Source organism: Panthera tigris, chromosome D4 (genome assembly GCF_018350195.1).
Source record: "Panthera tigris isolate Pti1 chromosome D4, P.tigris_Pti1_mat1.1, whole genome shotgun sequence".
Taxonomy (NCBI): domain Eukaryota; kingdom Metazoa; phylum Chordata; class Mammalia; order Carnivora; family Felidae; genus Panthera; species Panthera tigris.
In genome coordinates this window covers 82,112,591-82,135,958 of record NC_056672.1, presented here as the reverse complement: position 1 = coordinate 82,135,958, position 23,368 = coordinate 82,112,591, and the positions used below count along the sequence as shown (strand labels likewise).

The window sequence follows — 23,368 nt, the reverse complement described above, 5'->3', positions numbered from 1 at the left end:
ATCTATTTTATCTCTCTGATCTGCGATATCTTTTTCTGTAAAGTGGGTTTAATTTGCCTACTTTGAGGAACAGCTTTAGGAATCAGAGATGTTGGTCATCCAGTGGTACACAGGCCATTTAGTTCTTATCATGGTTATTATAAACATGGGACATGGATTTTTGGTTTCCAGAAGGTTTAACTCACATCAAACATTCTTGCTTCTGCTGCTTTGTGAGCTCAGGGGAAAACTTTATAATTCATCTTTTCTTTTTACCCCTCAGATTGTTTTTATTTTGATTTTTTTTTTTATTTAACTTGAGTTATTGTATGGTTGTTTTCATTTGCAGCTGTGGCATAAGAATGAAAAGAAAAGAAACAAAAGCAGATGGCAGAGAAAACGAAAGGAGTAAGACATTTCCAGCCCTTATGAATATTTAAAAACATGTGCTGCTGGTTCCTTTCTACTTTAGATCTGTACCATTTTCTTGACTTTGAAAGTGAAAATGAGAATGTTCCCCTACCTTGGCTGATGGCAGCCCTGACCTTGGCCAGTGTTGGGAGAGCCTGCCCATTTCTGGGACAGAAGGACTAACTTGCTGATGAGAATCTGCATTTCCTTTCATTATAATAATCACCGTCTCTTGAGTAGTGTGTACCAAACTCTTTATAAACACTATTGCAGATCTTCACAATCAGGCCATAAAGTAAATAGTACTGGCTTCACTCTATGGATTAGGAAATTGAACCTCAGGGAGGTTTAGTGATTTCAACCACTGTGACACAGCTAAGAAATGGTAGAGCTTGCCCTTGAAATGTAAAGCCACCTCATGTTAAAGCTTTCCTTATTAATATCCTCCAAAGTTTTAGAGAATAAGTTGCATCCATCACCAAGAGTTGGTGAAAATTTTTTTCATGTAGGCTCCTTGATAACTTGCTAATTATAGACTTACGTTGTTCATTCAGAAAACATTTATAGGACCCTTACTGTGTACTGGGCACTATGCTAATTAAATGTTGCTAATAAAAGGTCCCAATAGAAACCACATGGTATTTCCCACATAAATTCCTTTTTCTGCCTTATTCTTTCAGAAGTAGTCCTAAATAAGGACTCCAGTCAGTTCCCAAATTGAATTGTGTCTTTGGGTAATTCTGGACACTTGTGGACCCACCTTTGTGACAAAATATTTCCAGAGCAGATCAGGGCAAGTTCACGTTGTCCCCCAGGGGCCAGCCAGATCAAGAGCCACGTTAGTAGCTAATTCTGATGCTCTCTGAGGACACGGTTGAACCAAAAAGTTATATCCTATGTGTACAATTAAGGTGTGAATTTTGCACTTGTCTTTGTAAAATGCATTCTATTTCCTGACATTTCTAGAGGATTCTGTAAGCCGTTTTTCCACTCAGCTTGGGCATGCTCAGATTCTCTGTGAGAGATACCAGTTCTAGATCCTTTATCCATGCTGCCTGTCATGTTCTGAATCAGTCCCCACATGCTGCATCATGCATTCAGTCTAGAATTTTTAGCAGACGGTCTGAAATGTGCCAGGGTGCACGGTCCATGTGGGTGGAGGGCATCAGTCTGGACACAGCTATGAAGTGACTTCTGGATGACCGGAGCTAGGTCCAGTCGAATCTCTGTTTTCATTGATGCCATGAGATTTTGCATAGGGAGTAAATTGATTCTAAAGTTAGTGCGATTCTTGATATTCTTAGTGACAGAAATAAAAATCAATGAAGTGTGGTGTGGTGGAAACAGAAAAACCTGGCTTTGTTCTGGCTTCCCCATTCACTAGCTTGAACCTCTCTGAACCTCTCTGAACCTCCTTTCTCTTCTGTCAAACATGGATAGTAATTACTACTGACACAAAGCAGGTGTTCTATAACTAGTATGTACTATTTTTTGTTATTAATAACTACATATACGTATTTATAGTTCTATTAATACGAATGTATATAAATGGCCCAAGAAAATCCAGTCGAAATACACAACCCCCAGGTAGAATGGGAGTAGGTTAGGTAGACAGGTGTGGCTAAAATTCTCCTATCTATACCAAACCCTGGGATAGGTAGGTTTTGTTAAAGATTGAATTCTAGAGGCTCCTGGGTGGCTCAAGTTCGTTAGGCGTCCAAGTTCGGCTCAGGTCATGATCTCAAGGTCCATGAGTTCGAGCTCTGCGTTGGGCTCTGTGCTGACAGCTCAGAGCCTGGAGCCTGTTTCGGATTCTGTGTCTTCCCTCTCTCTCTGCCCCTCCCCCATTCATGCTCTGTCTCTGTCTCTCAAAAATAAATGCTAAAAAAAAAGATTTTAAAGATTGAATTCCAATAAGTGAACAAAAACTGTCATTTCTATTGTGCAGCAAGTATTTATGAGTGCCTACTACAACCCTGGCATTGGGCATAGAAAGGTAGGAGAAAACAGTCCTTCACAAAAGAACTCAGGTTTCCAGGCAAGAATGGGAGAACAGATTTTTTTAAGCTAAGAAACAACAAGTCACCAAGACAGGGTGGAACACCACACCAGGAGCTCCTCTGGGAGCAGGAGGATGGGATAAGGGCCAGGGTTTCAGTCCCAGGTAGAACAAGCAGGGAAATGCACCATGTGTGTTGGTTGAATAAAAGGAAATTACAGATTTCCAGATAAATCTCTTAGTAAGAATTGGCTAAACTTGACCCTGACATTTGAACAGAGAGGCTGAGTAGGAGACAAGTTAAGTTTTGGATCCAAATCCTGGCTCTGGTCCCACTGAATACATGTCTTTGGGTGAATCACATAATGTCTCCAAGCCTCAGTTTCCTCATCCACCAAAGTATAGCTAAAAATATGGTTGTCCGTGAAAAGCCTGACAACCAGAAAATTTGTTTGCTGTCCACATCAGAGCCCTACGTCAAGATGCACGTGCATTTCCTGCAGCAGCACCCAAGACTGAGAACGCTGAGAGCCTTTGGAGGAAGTTTTGGACAATTTATGAGTAAAGTGTCTTCCTGGTGGAAAAATGGCAGAGAGAAGAGACTGGGCTCTTTGTATTATCGATGCTATAGATTCTGTAGGAAGGTAGGGTTCTGTAGGTTCTATAGGCTCAAGTTCTCCATTTGATGTAAACAAAACTTTTTAATATTTATTTATTTATTTATTTGAGAGAGAAAGCACAAGCAGGGGAGGGGCAGAGAGAGAGGGAGATACAGAATCCGAAGCAGGCCCCAGGCTCCGAGCTGTCAGCACAGAGCCTGACACGGGGCTCGAACTCACAAACTGTGAGATCATGACCTGAGCCGAAGTTGGACACTTAACCAACTGAGCCACCTAGGCGCCCCCCCCATTTGATTTTTTTAATTAAAATGTAATTCATATACTGCAAAAATTACCCTTTTTAAAACTCTACAATTCAGTGGGTTTATGTATATTCCCAAGGTTGTGCAACCATCACCACTATTTCCAGGTCCATTAGATTTTTTTTTTAATAAATATTTTTTAATGTTTGTTTATTTTTGAGAGAGCACAAGTGGGGGAGGGGTAGAGAGGGAGACACAGAATCTGAAGCAGGCTCCAGGCTCTGAGCTGTCAGCGCGGAGCCCGACGCGGGGCTCAAACTCACAAACCAAGATCATGAAACGAGATCATGACCTGAGCTCAGTGATCAATGGATCCTGACCTGGATCCATTAGAAATTTGATACATTCTTTATTGTTAGTAAGGTAGTTCATCCTTATTTTAAAACATACATTTTTTTTTTTAACCTTCCACAAACATATCCAGCAGAAAGCAAATGTCCTGTGAAAATGAGCAATCCATGTAGGTGGTTGGCATCAGACCCTTTACTTGGCCCTTCCAAGGTGCCCCTGTTGGCCCAGACTCTAGGGATGCAGCGGAACAGCTTGTCCGGCCTCAGCATCGCGTGCCTACAACGGGGCAGAGACTTGCAGGGTTAGAGAAGACATCGTGCCCCTTTACCACGGGATTGGCCCTTCCCCAGTTGGGGGTGGGGATTGTTGGCTCACCCACCCGCCCTGCGGCCCTCCATCTCCTCTGCTGCCATATATACCTCTGAGCGGCAGAACCCGCCCTGCTGGGCCCACCTTGCCAGTCCCCGCCCTGCTGCCTGATGTGTTACAGGGCAGCACGGCTTGCCTCCCTTGCCCCAGTGTCTGACTGGCCTCCCTGGAACACAGCTGGCCCTGACCTCTGCTTATACGACCGAGCCTTGGCCTGGCTTTCCATTTCCTGAGACACATTCTGTGTCTGATTCCTCACTCCTCCCTGACATGGAGCCTGTCTTAGACCCAGTACTTAGAAAACTGTGGCACAGCATAGCGGTCTCTATAGCAAAAAGATTCTAGACACGTTCCTGGACACCAATAGAGCAGGAGCCACAGTAGTGCCGTCGTGCCTCAGCAGTGGAGGAAGTTACCTCATGGCAGGACTCTGGGGACAAGTGCCCCTGCCTCTCTCCATTGTTGGGACAAGGGAGAGTCCGTGGGGCCACCAGCACAGTGCTAGGCTCAGCATAATCTCTCAACCAAAGTGGGTTTGTGATTGCCCTTAAATATTTGAAAGACTGAGAGGCCAGGCTAAGAAGTAATTGGATGCCGTGCATCTTGACATGTGACATATCTTAGTCCTGGAAAGACAAAAAGAAGAAATTTTCCCCACTTATTAGTTGCATTCTGAATTTTTACATTGACCAGAGGGGCTTGCTTTCTTTTGATTTATCCATAAACCTCTTTCACGCTCTCTCTTTCTCTCCTCATTTCTTTCAAACCTCCCTCATTCATTCCTGCATTTCTGTGAGAGTCTCACGGGCTGTTGGTGGATCCCAACTTGAGATTTCCCTTTGCATCTGGCTCCGGCTGTTATCGTTCTCATTGAACTCTCTGGGGCAATAGAGAGCCCTGTCTCCTGACCTTTTTTTTCTGTGATTAACGTCTCCTGCTGCAGCGGTCTTAGCCATGGAGCCCTGCTTGATGTTTTCCAAGTATGTCTCCTTCCGGTAGACTGAGGAGGCACAAAAGGGCGGACCACTTCAGGCTTTGATGTTGACCTTTCCAGGTTTTCACCCAGGCGTTATCTTTGTAGCTCATGTATTCGTTTAGGTTGGGTTCGGGGGGCTTAAAGCTCTGAAAGCCATCTCCCCCAACCCCTCCAGGGTTACCCCAGGAAGCCACAGGGCCCCACTCAGAAGGGCACTGTCCCCTCTCCCCCCTTTCATGCATCAGCTGCAGCGATAGACATGTGTCGCGTTAGCAGACCATCTCTAGCGCCCGAACCATGCACACCCAGCTCCCTCTGTGCTCTGTTGTGAGCCCTGCGCTCTGGTTACCCAAGCACACATGAAAGTGGACAGTCTGTGCCTCCTCTCCCGGTCTGGGATTGCTCTTGTCCTCTCACGGGTCCTCATCCTGGGGTATTGCTCATAAATCAGGGACGGCGGGGTGGAAACCAGGCACGAAGTTAAATACCTTTTTCCCCTAAGAGAACCTTGATTAACTCATGGCATTTGTGCCCCTTCCACTTTTCAAGCCATATTTTCTGCCTCTTACCAGCTGTGACCTTTGTCGAGTCACTTAATCTGTTTGAGCCATAGATTCCTCTGTAAATTATGGAGATCAGCCTTTCAAGACTGCTGCCACGATGAAGTGAGGTCATCTGAGGTCCGCCCCACCACGCCTTATTTGTTTCCTTATAGCACTTTATACACATACTCTAATACGCTTACTTAATGCCTACTCGTAACTGTAAATTCCAGATAGGCAGGGACCAGAACTGTTCTCTCCTGTGTCCCCAGCCCGATGTGATGCCTGACACCTAGTAATATTTGTTGGTTGACTGACCAGCATATGAAAGACAGTGAGCACATAATAAATGTACCATAAGATGTTAGTTTTCTCTTTTCTGTCCCCACTTGCCTTTTTAAAATTCAAGCTCCTGAGCGGCTAGTTTATTTTTCTCTATGGACGCCGTGAATCCTGTTACGATCTTATTTTCCTGGTTGGGTGTCGGCAGCTGGAGTGTCACAGCCAAATTTGTGGCCCTCCCAGCCAGTGTGCGAAACCTCACCCCAGCTTGCGATTTTTCCCTTTGCCCCTGTTTCCTTTCCTGCTTTTGTTGCTGTGTTAACCTGCTTTAAAGCTTGTTTAGAACAAAAAAAAAGAGTATCAATTCATTTAAGGGAGTAAGGCTAACGGATTTATTCTGTGGAGTATCTACTTGCTGTTTTATTTTTCAATTACAGTTGTCAAATGACTTTTTTTCTTTAAGTTAGCATAATGGTTAAGGGAGGTTCATATTTAGCAGGAGTAGTATAAAAGACTTTGCAGTAGAGGGATTTGAGCTGGAATCACCATTAACTGTGACCATGGGCAGGTTTCTGAGAATCCTTTTTTTAATCCGTAAAATGGATGGTATAAATTGGATTCTTTGGGGGATTAAATGAGATAAGGTAGCTAAAGCCTCCCGCACAGCCCTCTGACTCCGGGAAACAGGAAACAGTTGGGTTCTCCTGTGGCTGACCATCTAGAATAACTGTGCAAATTAACCTGTGCTTTATGCCAAGTGGGCAACCCACACAGAAGCCTCTAAGAAGGGAGGTGTTTGCAACCACTGGGGTTCTGTGAGAAGTGGTGCTTAATGGGCACGCAGGTTCAGGAGGACCTGAAGGAAGAGGGCTTGAGGCCCAGGGGACACCGTATGACTAAGGGCTCAGAGGCAGGCTGGGAACAAGAGGATTCCTCTGGTGAGGGGAGGTGGGGATTGGCGTTGACGGGACATGATGTGACACGGCTGAGACCTGGTCCAGCTGCTGACCGGCCCTCAGAAAGCAGATTAGAAGAGAACTAATCTCCTTCCCCTCCTCCTTCCACTGGCCTCGCCTAGGCTGGGCTTCTGGGAAACGTCTTGTCTCAGCAGAGCAGACTTGGGTTCTGGTCTGTTCTGTCATTTTGCCAGCTGTGTGACCTGCATGACCTTCACGTCTTCACCTTTATGGTGGCAGTAGCAGTAGTGCCTGCCTCACACTGCTGCCGCGAGGGGCCGCCGAGAAAATGCCTGGTGAGCCCCTAGCCTGATGCTGGCTGGCTCTCGGCAGGCGTGCGGTGAACGGTGAACGGTGGCCGCTGTTGTCGACTCCCTGTGCACATTGGCCCTTACACCAGCCTGCACGCCATCCGTCGGAGACCAGAACTACGATCGTGTGCGCTCTCTGACAAGATGTGCTGTGAGGTCTTGGCTCGAGCCCTTTCTCCCACCTCTCGTCCTTTAACCTGCCCACCCATGCCGGGCCCCGCTGTCTCAGAGCAGAATTGGAAACCATTTGGCAAGCTGTATTTGCGCTTTTGTTTCTTTTCCAAAGAAGAAAGAGAAGCTCAAATGATTAAGACTTCTTTCAGAGTTTGCCTTTCCTTTGAAAGTAGTGGACTGAAGAAAGACTCCTGGGCTCCCCGTAGCCGGTCCGTCCGGGATGTGATTGAGGAGGTGTGTGCCTCGGAGAGGTCCACTGGGCCCTGCAGCATGCGAACTCCAGTGCTGACTTTGCATTTTTATGGCGATGAGCAAAGCAGTGGACCTTCCATCCCCCCTCCCCGCCCCCTCCAGCCCCAGGGGCTAGTAGCTGATTCCTTCCTGAGGTCGAAGAAGAGGTGTCTCTCACCTGGGGGTGGGGGGGCCCCCCGCCTCTCCGCGGGTCCTCCCGCCCCTCCCCCTTTGTCCTGGGAAGCTTTGTTTTGTGTCTCTGAGCAGCCAACCTTCTTTTATTAAACCTCACTCTTTTCCAATTAGTAGCCACTCACCTCAGGGGAACATAATTAAGAGGGCTCTAGTTGTCTGGAGAAGGGAATGAAACAAATTGTGGAAGCGCAGTAATCATAAACAGGGCCACAGCACCATTCCTAAGTCTGCGGGAGCCATAGCGGTGTGGGGAATGAGCTCCTGCGTAGAACTCAGCTGTAAGAAAGGCCTGAGTTCATAGGAGGATTGGGTGAGTAGCCCCCTTGGGACATCAGCACCTCTTTTGGCTTAAGTACCAAGTGTGTTTCAGGAGACAGCTTGGGCACAGCCATCCGACAGCCCCAGGTTGGAACATTGGTTCCAGGTTCACCGTTTACTAGCTGTGTGACGTTGGACAAATTACTTCACCTTTCTGAGGCCGTTTCCCAGTCTGAAAATGTGGATGATAGTGCTACCTTGCAGTGTTGTCTTGAGAACTGTGTGTAAGTAACGCCTAAAAGCGGCTGAGTTGTAGTAGCTCGATAAATATTAGTTCTTTTTCCCCTTAGTAGGATTCGAATTAAACATACCTCTCGGGTAAAGGTCACTGCCTTGACACCAGCTTCCCTTTGCAGGGAAGAAGGAAGGAAGAATAGTTTTTATTCTTCCAGAATGTAACTGATGAAGTCAGATACTGCAGTAATTCCCAGAGAACAAAGGCCTAATAGAGACGTACCCTGTGATGTTACTCGGAGAAGCACGATGCATCCCACAGTTGCTATCGGCCATAGGGTCGTTGTGACACAGTTGTCATGGCCTGCCTCTGTGTGAACTTGGTCATAGCTGTTAACATTATCACCGCTTTAATTATGTGCATTATTGGTTCTGCACATGTTGTGTCTAAATGCCATTTAAAATGGCTTCAACATCACACTTCGAATCGCCATTAAAATGTAAAGTCACTGCGAATGCCGAAAGGCACCAACAGCAGATAAGCATGGTGTTCATTTGCTGTTGAACAGATGTTTGCGTTGCTGTGTTCTTGAGAAGCAACGGACAAGTTCTTTTGGGGACCTAATAAAGGAAGACAGGTTCTAGATGAGGTTTGATTGTATCTTGTTTCTGAGATAAAAACACGGACATTGATGACCGAGTCACAAAATGATCCAGAATGGTTGAACTCCACATGTGAAGGAGATTTTTAGGAGCGGCTTGAATTTATTTTGCCATATTTGCCTTTTAATGTATGCTCAAGAGGACTAAGTGGTTTTGAAAGTTTGTCATTCTAAGTGGTGAGAAAGTAACGAATTATAGTTTACTTGTGATTTTTTGCATTCTTGGTGGTTCTCTAAAACCAAGAGTAAAGGTTGCCTTCCTGCAAAAGTGTTAAGCAACTTACCGAACTCAGTACATAGACGGTGACCAGAGAGTGTGCTTGGAGTCAGACACCCTTGTGTTGACATGACGTGTATCAAGCACCTCACCTCTCTTCACGAAGCCGTGACTGTCCTCACCATGGCTTTGCCAGGTGCCCTTCAGAGCCGGGAACAAGAAACCATTCTTTGGGCGCTCAGAGAATGGGTCCAGTAGGACCTGCCATGTCAGGGACTCAAAGAGAACCCATCTGGGCGTGATAGGTTACCGAGCCTACCACGTGCTGCTCCTGTGCCTGGCACTTCGTGGGTTATTGCAGTAGTCCTGAAGGATTCCCACCTTAACAGAGCCTGCCTGTTTATTTATTTATTTAAATTTTTTTTTTTCCTTTTTAATGTTTGTTTATTTTTGAGAGAGAGAGAGAGAGAGAGAACAAATTATATGCACTCTAGAATTTCAAAGATAGATATATGTTCCTTATTTGTGGGCCAATGTTGGGTGAGGAAAATGTGAAAACAAAAGTACCGTTCAGGTGAGGTGATCCCCTCTCCCCTAAATTTCTCCTTACCATAAAAAGACAAAGAAAAGAAGATTTCCAAAGAAAACGAGTCAGTATCTGCAGTAACTACTGAGGTTTATGGAGAACAGAAACTTTCAGGACCCACCTAGGATTACCCAGTTACATATTTGCCACATTGAGATGTTAAGCGGACTCTGGGTTTCTTTTTTCTTTTCTTTTCTGTTCTTTTTCTTTTTCCTTTTTTTTTTTTTTCCATTTTCCTCTCCCCACTTGGAATTTGTAATTAGTATCTTTGCCTAGTGAAAATGCAGTCAATTCAGGGAAGTATTTGAGGCTTTGTAAGCAAATGATGACAGTATAAAAGGTATTTGTCCAAATTTGCATTTATACAAAAGCTGGGGCTGCTGTGATTTCAGAGTAAGTGTGCTTTCAATATTTTCTAAATACAGAGCTGCTGCAGCCCTAGCAATACTTGGCTAAGAAATTGCACTTCTATGATAGGCCGTAATTACTCTTTGGAAAATTATTGGGCTTAAAAAAAAATGCCTACCTAATGATACCTGAATGGTGAGTCTCACTTTGTCCCTCTTTGCACGTGCAGTCACTTCTGCAAGACTACTGTTCCTGTCTTTCAAAATATCGTTGATTTTTATTGCAGGACAAAAGGGCATGGCATTAAAACCTATGCATTTAAAATTCTAGAAAACATTTCTTTTTCAGGTAAGAGACTTGAGGTAGACGGAGACTTGCTCCGTATTTGTTTTCACCTTTTCCTCACAGTTGTTTGAATGGTCTTTTTCTGTACATTAACTCACCGGCTAGAATTTCAATTCTGAAATTCTGATGAAAACCCCACGTCATTTGTCAATTGCATGAGTCAATGCAGGAGCTGGAAAAGTTGCTAAGATTCGGTTAAATGTTACAGATTGGAGTTTTTCCTCCCTTCTATGTGTTAGGCTGTGCGGCTGGACAAATTAATAAGTGGCCATTTTTCTGGAATTCTCTCTTCCTGCTTCCTTTCATTACATTAGGCAAGGTTCCACGAGATGAGACATTTGCAGTCTTAAGACTTCCTGCCAGGGTTCAGACTTTGTATTTTTGACATTGAAGCTGTCGTGTTCCTGAAGCTACTTAATTAGAAACACATTCATTTCAGCGTACCCTGGAGAAAGCTTGGACAGCAGAGCCCGGCACACTGGGAAGTTCGAGTATTTGTGTAACTGGCAGCTAAACTAATGGTTTACAGTTTAAGGGGAAAAAATATCGCAGGGCATTTCCTTGCCCCTAGAAGCGAAGAGAAGCTGAATGTGCACAGCAGATACCTTTTTTAAAAAGGAGAGAGGAAGAAGAAGAAGAAAGCACAGAAAAGACAACTCCACTTTCAGTGCAGTTGTGTGTATAATTCTTTCTTTGGCTATTATCAAACACAAAAAGTCTTCTAGAAGAATAGTTCCCAAACTGTGCTGCTAATATTCAAGTCTGTTTTACAGGCTCCCAAGATCTATTACTGCTGAGATCTGTAGTGAGGAGGACATTTTATATTCTGGGGAAGGATTTTTGCTTGAAGAATTTTATTTGTTGAATGGTAATGAGGGAATTGTGCCCTCTCTTATTTTTAAATGTTTGAGCAATTTTAAAATGCACATCTGATGTTTAAAAACCTTCATTCCCTATCGATTGCTTTCAGAATAAAGCCTAAACTCCTTAGTATTCAAGTGGACGCACCCCTCTCCTTTCTCATTTCTACCCTTGTGGTTCTCCCGACGCTGTCCCCAAGAAAGCCATCCTTGTAGGTGCGCTTCCGCTCTCCTGGCTGCCCCAGAGGGAAGGTGCCTGGTCCCCTTGGTTGGAGCCAGGTACCTTTCCTCTACGCCCACAGAACACCCTTGACCTTTCATAGGATGTGTCGCATACTGGAGAGACACTCCATTCCTCCTCCTCCTTGACTGCCGTCCCCTACTCCCCAGGAAATACATGCATGGGAGGTGGGTCCCGGGGTTTTAGGTTCAGTATTATGAAGTCAGCGTGGCCCAGAAGGAGGAAATTCAGAGCCACCCCAGGTTTGCTGCTTCCTGTGTTTTGTGGCATTAGACAAGTGATTTCAGCTCTCTGGGGGCTATTCTTTCCTCTGTCAACTGGGGATAAAGCCTACCTGATGCCATTGTTGGTGTGGATTAAGAAAGATGAATTTGCAGTTCCTCACATAACGCCTAGCACGTTTATTATTGGTAAGTAGCATCATAATGTGATGCACACAATGTGTGTGAGCATGCTTGCACACACACACACACGCACGCACACACACACGCGCGCTCCCGAAACCAAAGAAGATCAATCCGTAGTGCCCAGGTTTTAAGAGCTTTGGAGTTGGGTTCTCATCTTCTGCTCATTTGATGACTTAGGGAACCATTGCCCTGTGAATGAAGCAGTCGGAAGGGGCTTTTTGAATTGGGTGGTGTGTGTGCAGTCGGGGAGGGGAGGCTTGCTCGAAGTTCCCCATGTACTTAGGCCAGTCAGAATGGACAGTTAGATCACATCTCTTGAGGTCGGAAGGAAACATCAAATTAAAAAAAAAATCAGTCTTCTTTGAAACCTATTATACCTTGCGTCCAACCTTGTTAACTGCTTTTTCTGTTGTAACTGTGGCAATTTGTTGTCACTAGTGTCCATTTGTGCCACGAACTCTACTAACCGCTTTGCGTGTATGTTCTCTCGTTCTGATCACAAGCTGCCAGTTTGATTCCGGTATCCCATTTTAAAGATAAGGCAACTGAGGCTGTGTGCTCACATGGGGCTACTTAGGGATTGACTCCAAGGTCAGTGCTCTTCCCACACCGCCCATGCTGCCTCTAATGCTGCCCACGTTTTGAAATTCTTCTGAAGTTTCTAGGCTTGGGAACAAAATGTCACATTAGGATTTTTGTTGTGAAAGGAAATGTAACTGTGCATACGTTTATTAAAACAGTTTTTCTCCAAATAGTGAACCATCTGTAATTTTCTGTCGGAAGCAACAGACATTAAAGCAGCTGTGTGTCTCTGTTTCTCTTCACAGTGCTCCCATGCCCTACCTCATAGGAATCCATTTAAGTTTAATGGAGGTAAGTTGGCGCCTTTCCTCCCCAGATCTCTCTACTCGCGGCTTTGTTTTGCTATGCGGCAGTGGAAAAGACACAGTCTCGGGATTCACAGCTCTGCACATGGGAGCGTGTCGAACCAACACCTCATGCTCAGCCCCCTCGCAGGTGCACAGAGCTGAGCATCCGGCGGAGGCCCTTTCCACTGGGCTCTGCTTTCCCGTGTTTTTTCCGCTTTGCTTGGAGGTTGTCAGTTTTCATGGGTGAGGGAGAGAGGTTCAGAGAGGCAGGAGGAAAGGGAAGGGAAATTGTTTGCTTTTCAAAATGATGTTTATTATAAATCACTGTAACAGTACGACATTTTTCATTGTCAAAAACATGGTATAAAAAAGTAGGTAGGTATATAAAGAAGAAAGTTGAAAAGTGTCCACGATACTATTATTTCAGACTCAACTACTATTAGCATTTTATTATTCTTCCTCCTAGTCTATATTCTGTGAATATATATTTTGTATAAATATGCATAACTGATATATATATGTATACATATTATATATATAGTTTTAGGTCTGTTTCACTTAATATTATGGCATGGAGATTTCTACATATTTTAATCCACTCTCAATATGAATAATTTTTAATTTGTTGCCTGTCCATCCACTGTTTGGATATACCACAACCTAACCATTTTCCTATAATTGTTGGACACTTGGGTTGTTTATCATTTTTCACTATTATAAATAGCATTTCAGTGAACATCTTTATGCATAAGGCTCTCTCCGCACCCTGACTTATTTCTTTAGCACAGAACCACCCCCCCCCCCCCGCCCCAAAGTAGAAATGCTTGGTCAAAGCTAGGAATCTGGTGCCAGATTGCTTTCTGCATGGCTGTACCAATTAGATAGCAGTTCTTTTAAAGGGCTTTTGTGTGCTTTTGTAAGTGCCATTGGTTTGTAGACATGAACCTTAAGCTTTTCCCTCCTCGAGAGAGAGAGCTTAAATTTGTACTAGAGCAAAATGGGGTGGGAGGTGGGGGCTTGCCTGTTTTGCACAGGAGATAAGTTCCCAGAGGGAAAATCTAGAGCCCTGTCCGTCTGTGATGATGCTTTGCATGTCTTAAAGGAAGTGCTACTTCTCTTCTTCTGTTGCCTTCATTTCACGTCGACGAGGACCACCTGCTTCTTCACTAACTGTTGCACACTGTGCTATTGTGCTTACGAAAATGAAACAAGTTGGTTATCGAAAAACCTGTTTGTTTGACATTGAGAATCTTGATCAAAATAGACCACAGAAATCTGCTCAAATTTCTAATTTGACAGGACGGCCATGTGGCTCCTACATTCTGTTAACAGTTCCTCCTTGTCGTCACCCAGCCCTGAGCACATACAGTACACAGTTTATGGACGATCTCGGATGGTGTATTTAGATCAGATTGAAGAGATTTCTTCTGTGTTTTACCTTTGTTTGTCAAGTTTAGGGGTGTATTCAAGGCTCCTGTGTGGAAAATTGAAAGTGAATACTTTTCTAACCGACCTTTCATGCCAGTCACTGCAGAGTTTGAGACACAAATGTAAAGACCATTTGGTCTATCAGAGTCCACAGCTCTTTCCGGCCCCTCCTCCTGCCTTCCAGGCTGTTCTAGTACAGGCTTTTTCAGACTCCTTTTCATGTCCCTTTACCTTCAGCATTGTCCATGTTTCTAGTCTTAGCTTGCTTTTCTTCTCCACATGCCCTCTAGTCATCTCCCGTAAGGCTTTTGCTTCAGCTACCAACGTGATATTTGTGACTCTCAGCTCTGAACTTCCTCTGGCTTCTCTTTCTCTGAACTTCAGATGCCAAGTTTCAAGTGCTGATGGATTGTCACCTAATGTACTACAGATGTCTCAGACTCAGTCTTCCCCAGACAATGCGTTATGTACACACGCGTGCGCACACACATACACACACACACACACACACACACACACACACACACACACACACAACCTTCTGGTGTTCCCGGTCTCTGAGTGGCACCATTGCCCGCAGAGGCACCAAAGTGGGACACACCAAACATGGCTGAGTTCTCCTCTCTTCCTCATTCTTTCTCTCGAAATAGTCACCAGGTCTCTGACATCTCTCTCCACCTGTTCTTTCCTCACTGCCTTCGATGACCTTTTTCTTTGCTTTCTTGGATTCCTGTGAAGGCTTATTCATTCCTGTGATAAGCAAAATGAAGGCCTCTGTGTTCTGAACAGTTTGCTAGGCCGTAGAGAGAGGGAGACGGACATGAACTCAGGCCAAAGTCCCGACACGTGGTGGGGTGCCTTCCGCCTCGTCGCCATACCTCCGTAGCCCGCCTTCCAGCCTCTCTCTGCCCTCCCCCATGTCCTGCTGTCTCCACTGCTGTCCTCTCACTGTCCCTTGCTAGCCAGTGCTCTCCCTGATCCATAAGCACACCCACATCCCTCCTCAACACCCCCTCCCTCCGGCTAAGCTTGCCCTTCTCCACCTCTTCCCAGAAGTCCCCAGTTGTCATCTTTTACGTACTGTACTTCTTGCCCTGGATGATAGCTGTCTGCTGCTCTGTCCTCTCCGTCATCCCTAGAAGTATGAGTTCTTTGAGAACAAAGACTGTGCTGCATTCATGTGGTGGCCTCAGCACCTAGCAGGACGCCGAGCACGTACTTTCTGAAAAGGATTGAGTGCGTGCTTGGAAAACTGGATTCCTGGACACATTCAGAGCCTCACTGTTTCCGGGGAACCAGCACCATAAGTTTACTTAAAGGTGGAGTAAATTTTTTACTTTTTATATGATCGTAAGGAATTTTTGAAAAGACCTCTGGTAGTAAAACATGTAATGCAAAATATACGTAAATTCTGAAGCTGAAACTTGAGACAGTTTTGCCTTTAGGTGAATGGGTGCAAATCCACTCTCCTTCCTCAGCCTTTGAGGGGTTTTACGTGAGAAGGTTCAGGAAGCACTGGGTAAGATCAGTCTTAGACCTGTTTGACTGAAGTTGGGGAGGGGTTTGCCATGCCAAATTCTTGTGTGATCAGCAGTAAAAGAAAAGCCACATCAGTCGTTGCCCCATTCTTGAGGCCAGCTAAACCACTTTCCAAGCAAAGTCGTGTTTCCTGGGTGTGTTGGGTAGCCGTGAACTACCAAATCGTGGAATTTAGTCTCTTAATCTCCTTCCGTGGATTTCAGCTCAGACACGGAATGCTCTAGTTATTCTTTTTGATTGGGTTTATCTGGTTCTGTTATACTCTTCAAGGGAGAGAAATGCTTCCCTGAGATTTCTTCCAGGCACCATGGGCTGTAACGCTTGGGGAGGAGCTCGTACCTGGGGCCAAAGGAAAGCTCTTTAAGGAAGGAGCTTGGGAAGGCCCATCTCCTCTCGCACACTAGTTTTCTTACTGGCAATTCAGCAAAAGGCTTATTTTTGACTGTCTTGTTATTTTTTCTTGAAAGCTATAGGCACCTTATTATGCCTTTGCATATGTGCCAGAATTTTTTAAACTTCAAATGAATGTGGCAGATGTTCATAAAAGTTTAGAAAAAGCTACCATAGGAAGACTTTTTAACCATTTTTATGACACTCAAATTTGTTGCACAAAAGGAAATATAAATTATAACCTAGTGTTCTCATTTGAAAAAAAGGTTATTTTGGGGAAAGACCTCATTCTGGTCTTCCGTTCTAACAGGGTGCCCCTGCTATTTGTTGAATGGTAACCCAGTCACCTTCAAGAGTCTGCCTTCCTTCTGAAGTGACAAGTTTATAGTCAATCCGGATTCTTACCCCTCCTTCCGCCTTTTTATATTCTTTCTCTCATTTAAGCAAACATTAATTTGAGGCTAGTGGTACGTTAGCAGGATAGCCAAGGGTATTGGCATGGACCTAGTTTCTTCTTGGAGAGAGTGATCTTGTTAGCTGGCAGCTAGGAAATACCGAAACGTGGCCAGATTCCGCAGGGCCTGTTTCCTTTCATTCTCTCCACCTCGGTTCAGTTCAGGAGACGTTTTCTGCCGCCCCTCTTCTGTGCCTGGTCTGGTAGCAGGTGCCAGGTTACATCTGGTGGATGGTGCTTCTCCGTTTTGATAAGTGAAGACTTTCCTCTCCAAGCCTCACAAGCAATGCTTTGTGTCCAGGCCTCAGAGTGCTACAAGGGATGTAGGCAGAATATCGTATGCATGTGTCCCGGTGGTCAGGAGGGAGGAAGGCGAAGCGATAGCTATGGCACAGTTGCAGACAGAGGCTGGGGTTAGCCTGTGTATCATACCCCACCTGTACACAGAGGCGGTGAAGTGCAGTGTTTAGAACGTGGACTCTGGATTTTAGCCCTCCGAACTTCCTGCTTATGCGGTCCTGGGGAAGGTAATGACCTCTTAACGTCTGTTGTCTTACCTATGAAACGAGGACAGTGGCCACATCTCCCTTACAGGATTGTTGGGAGATCCAGTGAGATAATGCTTGTTGGGTGCCTCACATAGTGCCTGGCACATAAAGAGTTCAACAGAGATCAACAACCGTTGATGTTTTTATTTCCTCAGTGGGCTTAAAGCCATTTACGTTGTTAAGTCGGTAGCTTTGGGAGCACGTTTTAGAGACTCTTAGGTTACCAGGGCCATCGTCCTCATTACCTAGGGAAGGAGAGTTTGTGGTCGCCCTATTTTCTCCTGGTCTGCAGTGCTAGAGACACTTTTTCCGGGATGGGAGCGGTCCTTTTGTAGAATTTGAATGCACTCTCGACCCTCTGCTTGACCGCTGTCCTGCTGTAGTAATTTCGGGCAAGATACTTGGTCTCTCTGTCTCTCCCTTTCTTCATCTGTAATAGCGGTTAGCACCCATCTTTTAGAATCATGGGAAGGATTAAATAAATACATGTGTCCTGTGTGTGTCCAGCATACGTGAGTGCCTGGTCTGTGCCGGGCACACGGTCCACGTCCCCTTCTACAGTGATGTTTTGAGAGCCTTCTGAGGACCAACTACTGCATCCTGCTAGGGGTTCTGTACGAAATGGTGAGCGTCACATAATCCCTGCCTTCACAGGGTTTCGTCTAGAGCAGATGCAGGCAAGTCGAAAGTCATTACAGTGAATTTGGGAGGCCATGGGTCCGGTAGGGGAAACACCAAAATCTAGCCTCGAGGGCTGTGCCTCTGACAGGAAGGGAACACCTAAGCTGAAGCCAGGGAAACCGGGAACAGCATCTGCAAAGACTTAAAATGACCACCATGGAGCTTTCCAGGAAGTAGGAGTAGTTCAGTGTGTGACGGGAGCACAGAGCCGAAGGGAGAGAGCAGAGCCGAGGTAGGCAGGCAAGGACCAGGCCATCCAGGGCCTTGTAAGCCTTGTTAAAGAGTTTGAACTTTATAGGGCAATGGAGAGCCATTGAAGTGTGTAAATAGGGGAGGGACATGGTCAGGCCTTCTCCTTCTGGGCCATTAGAAACACAGTCCTTCCATATAAAATGCTTGGAAACTGCTTAACCATGTTAATAAAGTAAATTGATATTTATAAAGATCAAGGTAATTCTTAAGTAAATTACACACCACAACCATATATATAAAATTCAGATGTGTTGGCATCCCAAACCCAAGCTTCCGAACGGCTCCCTTGCTACCATGCTGTGGCCGAGGTGTTTGCAGCGATGACTTTCTTCGAGGGTTTAAGCACCGCTTTTACTAGATTTTGTCTTTTCCTCTCTGTTTCTAAGTACTTTTCATGAATTAGATATTCTTTCTACAGCCCAGTTTGAGGATATAGATTTATTTTTTAATCCATGAAATGTTTGTTTATTTGAGAGAGAGAGAGAGAGAGAGAGCGTGCGTGCGTGTGATGAGTGGGGGAGGGGCAGAGAGAGAGAGAGAGGAAGGGAGGGAGGGAGGGAGACAGAGAATCCCAAGCAGGCTCCCAGCTGTCAGCACAGAGCCCGACGTGGGGCTTGAACTCCCCAACCTGGAGATCATGACCTGAGACGAAGTTGGATGCTCAACCAACTGGGCCACCCAGGCGCCCAGAGGATAGACATTTAGACTGGCAGTCGGAACAGGGGGAATGCGACCCAGAAACCAAATTCCCCGGCCCCTTGCTACCTCTGCCACCGTCGCAATTTCAAGAGGCGTGTGATGGGTTCACGAGGGCACGAGACCAGGCTTCCAGCATTCTGTTCTCTTTCTCGCCATCCTCTCCCTGGGGAGGCTTGGCGGGAGCTCCTAGAAAGACACCTGATTTTGCAGATGCACCAGGTGCTTGGCACAGCCCTGAGGCACCGCTCCTGAGGCCACACCCGGGTGCCAAGGCAGAGCTCCTTTCAGTCTCTGGGAGCCAGAGGGGCTCCCGGCGTAAGTAGCGGCTTTTTGCACAAAATAACAGGATTTACTTATTTACAGAAAAGAAAAATCACCCTTCCCCCCCTGCCTTTGCATCTCAAAGAATCTGAATTTCTGTCAAATGAGTAGGCACGATTTTAACTAGTTCTTTCTTTTCCCTTTTTCCCTCAGCAGAGAAAGCTTTAATCCTTTTTTCATTTTTTTAATAGATATATATTTATCTTTAAACAGTTTCATGAGTGGGGAGTGTTTCCTGTTCACCATCGTGCCATTTGCTTCTTCGCAGGACTCCACAGGTAGAGGGTAATGAGATGTAGTTCACCCTTGTTAAAGCTGAGACTGGTGCAGAGCTCGGAGCCACAATTCTATTCTAGATGGGAGTGGGGACCTGTATATGGATCCTCACAGGAGTTGAGAAATCCCGGGTGAGGTGTGTTAGTGCTGAGTAGTCCTCGTCCTGCTTTGTAAGAAGGTGATATTTGCCTGAAACATTCCACCTGGGAGTTTCAGTCGCAGGCTCGCGGGGAGAGCTCTGGCAAGAAAGGCCAAGGGTTGGGACATCTTCTGAGTCCTTGCTCAACACCGGACACGGTGCCAGGTACTCTACCCGTTTTCACTTTGGAGCATTCCTCGGAATCTCTCCGCCAGGAAGGGGTATCCACATTTGCAAATGGGGAGGCTGAGGCTCAGGTAAAATAATTTCTGTCTAGTCCCTCGGCCACGATGGGGTTGTGAGGACCCAGAGACTCTGCCCCTGTGCGCCGTCTACTCAGGCCGTGTGGATCGTGCCTAACCCCGCCTCAGTCTTGAGCAGAGGCCCAGCTTCACCTGAGGTTTTCCTTCTCGGGTGGCCTCCATGCCGTGCACGGACGGGGGATGGTGGCCAAGGGACCCGGGAGTTCGTGTCTGGCGGCCTCATGTGTGTCCAGAGAAGGGCTCTGACTATACTTGTAACCGGGGCTGGGTTACTTAGCCTCTTCATGACGTCATTCTCTCATCAGTAAAATTAGGATTGTCTTTGCTCCCTCAAGGAGTTGTGAGAATTCAGTGATATAACAGATGTGAAGGGCTTTTTAAAGATACTACACCAATAAATTATGTGTAAAAAAAAAAAAAAAATACCACGCCAAACATGATTCTTTATAGTTAAGAGCAAAGTTTAGGTCACTTGCTGGCACTTGCTTTATTATATAAAGAAAAAAAGTAATCAGACAGTAGCTCGGCTTTGCTGGAATTTCCTCAGCATACTGTTTGTTATCCGGCAGAATCGTCACACGTGAGTCTGTCACACGCACAGCGTTCAGGGTGACCGTTCAGAAGCTCCATTCAACTTGGGGCCCGAAGGAGGTCCTGGACTGTGCCTGATGAGTTTCCCCCAGATGCTCTCTCCTCTTCACAGCGGCTTCTACTTTTACAATAAGTAGGATTTGTTTTGTTTCTGAATTTTTTTAGGTTTTAAAGAATTTTTTATTTTAGAGAGCATGGACTGGGGGGAGGGGCAGAGGGAGAGGGAGAGAGGATCTTAAGCAGGCTCGGTGCTCAGCACTGAGCCCAACACAGGGCTCAATCCCACAACCGTGAAATCATGACCTGAGCCGAAATCAGGAGTCGGATGCTCAACTGCCTGAGCCGCCCAGGTGCCCCTGAATGCGATTCTTAAATGTCACTTATCCTGATGTTGAATTAGTTAATACAAAACAATTTAAAGCTCTAGTAGTAATTTATGTAATCAAAGGGAACAAGTAATTCTGGCTGATTTAAGTATCTCTTGCAGTCAGTACATTTTCAGTCTAATTTGTTGTGACTGAAATGTTCTCTTGTGAGATGAGATAAGCCTCTGTTATAGATTAGAAAAACTGAGTAATTTATGAGGGAGAATCCCAGTAGAAAATGTGAAACCATCGTTGATGCTCTTGTTTGCCAATTTTCCTATCATCACTTAGCCAGTCATTATATGTAAGTTCCGCTTAGCAACGTGAAAACCGACTTCAAAGAAAATTTAGTTTATAAACTGTTACTAAGAGAAAGCTTGAACTAATCAAAATCCTATCAGGTTAAGAGAAGGAGCTGCACGCAGGGGGGGCGTGTGGTGGAGTGAAAAGGACTCTTGGGCTCTAGAGTTAGATGGCCCTGGATTCAAATTCTAGCCCTAGTTAACGTCTGGTTAAAGTCCAGATGACTTTAAACAACCTCCTTTGTTGAGCTGAGAGGTCAGTTTGGCAGGCGGGGAGGGTGTTGTCATTGCATCACACAGTTGGACCACTCTGTGCAAAAGGATTATTGTGTTATCTTCTTAAGAGATGCGTGTTGGAAGTACTCAGTGATATCAAGCATTGAGTGAAGGTCTGCGAGTATACGTGGCACTTGAGCCCTGTCGTTTCTAGTTGTCACCCCCGTGAAGGAAGTGTAGATTTTGCAGGATGTCGGGTGCTTCTTTGAGCCTTAGACACGTCGCTCATAAAATGGGTACGTTCCCCACTTTGTGGGAGTTTTTAATGAGGAGTAAGTGAGGGAATTGGTACCTGACGCATGGTAGGTGCCAAATAAATGGAAGGGGCTATATGTGTATCGATATTTGTGTAGAACCGAGAAATCTTCTTTAAAGCTAGTTAAAAGGCATCTACCTAAGTTTGACTCTGCCCTCTTTTTCAGCTTCCTTTTGTATTTTTTAGTGAGTGACTTTTTCTAAATTGACATTAACTCAAAGGCACTTTTAACTGAGCGGAGCCACATGGGACTGGTGACTTCTTAAAGTCCTTGGAAGTGAATAGGGGCGGGGCTGTTGTGGGAGCTCAGAGACCAGTCTCGTGATGATTGAAGAGCCGTACCCTTGGCCTAGGCAGATCCCACTTGGAATCCGGGCACATGTGGTTTTGTTTAACACCATGCTCCACAGACTCACAGTCCGAGTTTGTGACCATCAGACATTTGTTGTTGATATGTGAGGTCACCACAGTAGGGGTGTTTGTCAACCAAATTAAACTTCCTCTTAATGACCTAAAATAATTGATTCGGAAGGCCTTTAAATGGGCCGTGGCAATAGGTGAGCAGGCTGGAATCTGGCATTTTCTGCACAGATTATTGCGTGTTATTCTTCTGCTTTTAGGGGGAAGACATGGGTGGACCATGGGCTTTTGGGGCAGGCAGTGAACCTAAGTTTGAATCCCAGCTCCACCATTTATCTAAGTGTGCCGCGGGCAAGTCACTGAACTCCTGTGCGTGTGTGCCTTGACACCTCCATCTGTGAAATGGGACGCCTGCCTTAAAGTGATGACAGCTAGAAGTAACATGGCTGACGTTCCATGCATGTTAGTAGACCCTCACTGGATGGTACATATTATTATTAATACAGTGTTTCTAGTAGGCGTCTGTGAAGAAGATAGCTTAGTACTAATTTTGTGCAAAGCGGTCAAACTCTGATGTAGTAACCGTACCTTTTTTTTCCCCCCTGCTAAACTGATTTCTCCATAAACTGCTTTCTGTACTAAACTTAAACGCCCATAGAGAAAAGTGTGACTAAAATTGGAGTCTGTAAACCTCTCTTTACATATTGTTTGATTCTCAGCTGATTTCAAAATGCATTTAAAGTTGAATATTTAAGATCTACGCCATGTGGGCTACACAAGGAGTGAGTTTTTTCTTTGCCTTTGGATGCGGACATTAATGACCTAAGCTCTGGCCTTTGCAGGTAGAGTGGGGCCACCGCATTATATTTGTTAGAAGTAAAACACTGGCTCAGAGCTCTTCCTGATCAACAGTGGCGCTAAAGTTTCCTTGTGTGTTTGGAAGTTATCGGTATCCCACAGAGTGGTTTATGTGTCCTGCGTAAAATTCTTCCCTCCATAGACACAAATATCTGACAGAAACTAAAATCCGCAGGCTGGGGCTGCCCAGGGGCCTGGACATGGCTTTAACCAAATATAATACCTGTTAAACTTTGGCATCTATTGTTTTTGAATGATTCGATGGTAATAAATTTATATCCCGCCTCTTCAGCATTTTATTGCAGATATTTTGTACTGACCGAATGGGTTAAATTATGAAGCTTGATAAGTACATATGCACATTACCCATCCCTAGCTTTAGAAGAAAAAAAAAAAAGGAAGAAAAAGATAGCTATGAGTTTGGAAGTCATCCCAATTTTTAAAAATAAGAGAATTTGGACATTTTGGCATATGGGGCTTTTTAAATGAAATTTCATGGAACTGAAAACAGTCAATTTTAGGTTTCCAAAAATTGTTTTGATTTTCATTGGTATAAATTTGCTGCACATGGTTTTAGGGAAGTTCTGAGAGATGCATTTGGGACTTCGGGGTTGATTTTCTTTTTTTTTTTTTTTTTTTTTTTTTTTTTTGAGATTTGTGATTTATTTTTAAAAGGTGATTTTTTTTTTTCTCCCCTAACTCAAA

At 45.1% G+C, this 23,368-nt stretch overlaps 1 protein-coding gene across 5 annotated transcripts in view; it reads left to right on the top strand.

The window, feature by feature from the left end:
• Positions 1 to 23,368, top strand: part of DENND1A (DENN domain containing 1A) — a 509,265-nt gene that overhangs the window by 292,135 nt on the left and 193,762 nt on the right. For all 5 annotated transcript variants that reach the window (XM_042963736.1, XM_042963734.1, XM_042963735.1 and 2 more), the window contains one exon: positions 12,624 to 12,669. In XM_042963736.1, the coding sequence (XP_042819670.1) occupies positions 12,624 to 12,669 (46 nt within the window). The remainder of the gene's footprint in view (positions 1 to 12,623; positions 12,670 to 23,368) is intronic.